The 3,693-nt window shown below is 39.4% G+C and overlaps 1 protein-coding gene across 1 annotated transcript in view; it reads left to right on the top strand.

Annotated features, from left to right (window-relative positions):
* DNAH12 (dynein axonemal heavy chain 12) overlaps nt 1-3,693 on the top strand; it is a 208,952-nt gene that overhangs the window by 67,071 nt on the left and 138,188 nt on the right. The window contains exons 24-27 of the mRNA XM_019504991.1: nt 150-306; nt 544-716; nt 2,185-2,337; nt 3,664-3,688. Of these exons, the coding sequence (XP_019360536.1) occupies nt 150-306; nt 544-716; nt 2,185-2,337; nt 3,664-3,688 (508 nt within the window). The remainder of the gene's footprint in view (nt 1-149; nt 307-543; nt 717-2,184; nt 2,338-3,663; nt 3,689-3,693) is intronic.

Consider the following 3,693-nt stretch of genomic DNA (forward strand, 5'->3'; position numbering starts at 1 on the left):
GGGGAAATTACAGCAAAGGAAAATAAAAATTAAACAATCTTTATTAAGATGCTAGTCTATCTTGTAAAAAAAAAAAGGGAACCAAAGACTGCAGGTTAAGGTTCAAAGATTTTAAAATCCAGTTCATTACACCTTTTTTTTTCTTTCAGGGTTTACTTGATTATTATGACACACTTCAACTTCAGCTTAATGATATTGTGGAGTTGGTAAGAGGAAAATTATCTAAGCAAACACGAACTACACTAGGTGCTTTGGTGACTATTGATGTGCATGCTAGAGATGTCGTCATGGAAATGATTAAAAGTGGTACATATCTTTTTTAAATGTTATTGTTGATGTGTTTTTTAGCATAGATTTACCCCAAACAGAAATAGATTTCTATAATCTGATTTCCTTCCTTTTTTAATGTAAGCATCTTATGTAGGAAAACATTCATAATTACAAAACTACCAGTATTTCATATCTGTAAGTGTATCTTATACTTTACTATATCCAATTTTATAAAACTTGTTTCAGCTGTAGTGCTAATTCCATTTCTACTAGGTGTGGAAAACGAAGCAGATTTTCAGTGGCTCGCTCAACTGCGATATTATTGGGAATATGAGAATGTTCGTGTTCGCATCATTAATTGTAATGTAAAATATGCCTATGAATACCTTGGAAACTCACCTCGACTTGTCATTACTCCGCTTACGGATCGGTGTTACCGCACATTGGTAAGCTTTTATATAAAAACACACAGTTGAGATAACTACAGAATTAATTTAATTGTAATATGGTTTTTCCTACTTCATACTTGTTAGGTTCATAGAAATAATTATGGGACTCTGCGTTTCTGTTTAAAACATCCAGTATTCAGGAGCTTGTGAGCATTTTTATATGTGCTCCTGATGCGGCACCTGGCACATTTAATTAGTGAATTGCTCTAATTAAAAGTGCCAGGCTCCACATAGGAAGCATGTGTATCAGCAGTGTAGTGCTCCATGCTCAGAAAATGGCAGTGGTGTGCTTTGAACTAAAGCACATTGAACGTGTTTTAGTTAAAACTGCAGCACTGCCATTTTCTCAGTGCGGAGGTGTCCTGTGCTGCTGATGCATGTGACACACGAGGCTGCCAGTTTACGTGCTCCAGCAGACGCAATTAATTGAGTCTGCTCCGATGTGCTGGATTTCCAGTGCGTTGGAGCAGGCTCCTCACATGTGTGTAAGTGCCTTGTGATTCTTATTTAAAGTTTCAGACCTGACCTATCTTATGTTACCACACCTGCAACTATTGTTAATTGTTCATGTTTTGTGCTAAACTGTGCACGCTCATCAACATGGCTGAAATGTGACTGGATGATTTGGTTGTATATCTGGCATAAAGCAAACCTGTCAGCTGGCTGACAGTGAGGGGGTAAACCACTTGTGATGCTCTATAGCTAGCAAATGAAATTGCCGTTGACTTACCTATGATATTGTACTTAAAACTGGGACAGAAAAGAAACCCAAAATGGACTTGAAAGAGTACTGGGAACTAGAGGGAGGAATAAGGGTTATGTTGGGGAGCTAGAAGGAAGGAAGAAATAATGATCAGGGATCGAGAGATCCAGAAAAATGGGGGAGAGAGAATGAGTGATGAAGGTGGGATGGTATGGGAAAGGAAAGCAGAGGGAAGAGACTGGCATCTGGGGGAGAATAGTAACGGGATCATAGTAAATAGTAAATAGACAGTGGGTCAGGGCCAGAGTAAATGGAGACTGGGTAGAGAAAAACGCAGAGAATGAGAGGGAAGAGACAGATCTAAGGACAGAAAAGGAGAAATAGTAACAAAGAAGAGAAGCAGGCAAGATCAGGACCCATTTGTTTTTTTCCCATGAATAAGAACTGCCAGACCCAGTCCAGAACAGAAAAAATCCAGGTATGATTAGTATACTAAGGGAAAAAAGACTGCATCCCCCTTTCTAGGTACCTGTAATAAAAGACAGCTTCAAGCTGAGCTCATTTACTTTATTTTGAAGTTGGAAATTTTAAGTAAACTTTAGGGTAGCCTTTTCCATTTAGTGTGAAACTGTTTTATACAGTACCTGTTTTCAATTTTCTTGTTGCAATTGATTTTAAAATTATTTTCTATTATTAAAGTTGTCTTCAGGATTAAATTATTGGTTATCTTCATAAACTTTTTTTTTCTTTTCTTTTCTTTAGATTGGAGCTTTTTATCTAAACCTTGGTGGTGCCCCAGAGGGCCCAGCAGGAACAGGCAAAACTGAGACCACCAAAGACTTGGCTAAGGCTCTTGCTGTGCAATGTGTTGTCTTCAACTGTTCTGATGGCCTTGATTATCTGGCAATGGGGAAGGTAAACAGAATTGCATTGCAAAGTCAGGATTTGTGTATGTCAGGAAAAGGTGTTAATTTCCAGTGCAAGTTAGGTGCTTCACAAAGCATTTTTGAGCATCTGACCAATGATCCACTGCCCCAAACAACTGCCAATCCAAGGTCTCAATTCTGCAATGAGTTTTACATGTGCTTAACTTTATACACTGCAAATAATATCACTGAAGTCCCTGAGACTACTAACAATGTGTAAAGTTAAATATGGGTGGAAGACCTTGCAGGATCAAAGAGACAGAGCCAGCTTCCATTGAAACCAATGAAAAAGATCTGTTAACTTATTTTCCTAGAGTCCCTGGCTGACCTGTCTTTTCAATTAGGCTAAAATTTTAGTCAATTATTTATTTCAAATCTTCTCATCTTATGTTAGGGATGTAATTACCAGGGATCTGGGTTTTCCGTTTCCCACAGAAATGTTCCGCACATAATAGCTTGGAGCCAGTCTGGTCTGGGTTGGTCTGAAGATGTGCACCAGTGGGCCGGGCTGGCTCCATGCCATCATGTTCAGGCCCTGGGACTCAGCCAGAGGTGTGCGCTGCCAGGTCCTCTGCCTGCCGTGGCCATGAGCACACTGAGGGCTTACCACCTGCTGCTGCTAAGCTGCTGGCAGCGGTGGCTGTGCACCATGGGGGAGGTGGAATGTGTGGTGGTGGGGGCCCACACCTACCTACAAATGCTTCCACACACCCACAAACCCCACATGTGCCCACAAACCCCATATACTCACACACCCACTCACACCCCTCCTCATCTTCACAAACCACCCCCCAGACGCACCTTATGGCCACCCCAACCATACAACGTACCTACATATATTTCTAAAGAAGATTGAAGTAGTGCTATATTTAGTTTACTTTGTAATAAAAATAAAAGTAATTTTGCATAATTTTGAGTTTTTCTGCACATAATTCCCTGGGGTGTACAGAGTGGTCTCAGAACGGGATTTTCCATGATGAAAAACCTAAAATCAAATGCCGAAATATATAGGTATTTAGAAATTATTTTATTATAGCGATTGAGGCACTGGTAGGCTTCCAAGTTGCTTTGTTCAGCTGATACATACCTATATATACATATATATAATATACACACACGCGCATATATATATATATATATATATATAAGTGGCCTTTACACACACACACACACACACACACACACAGTGGCCTTTCATTTTGATAAGAGATTTTGGGGTTTTAATCAGAGAATTTGTGATTTATTTATTTATCTTTTTTTTATCGGAGAAAACCAGGGTCCGTGATAATTGCATCCTTTTTTTCTTGTTTTACAGTTTTTTAAGGGTTTGGCTTCTTCAGGTGCT

This window comes from Gavialis gangeticus, unplaced genomic scaffold, assembly GCF_001723915.1.
Source record: "Gavialis gangeticus isolate Ggan-Ray unplaced genomic scaffold, GavGan_comp1, whole genome shotgun sequence".
Lineage (NCBI taxonomy): Eukaryota > Metazoa > Chordata > Crocodylia > Gavialidae > Gavialis > Gavialis gangeticus.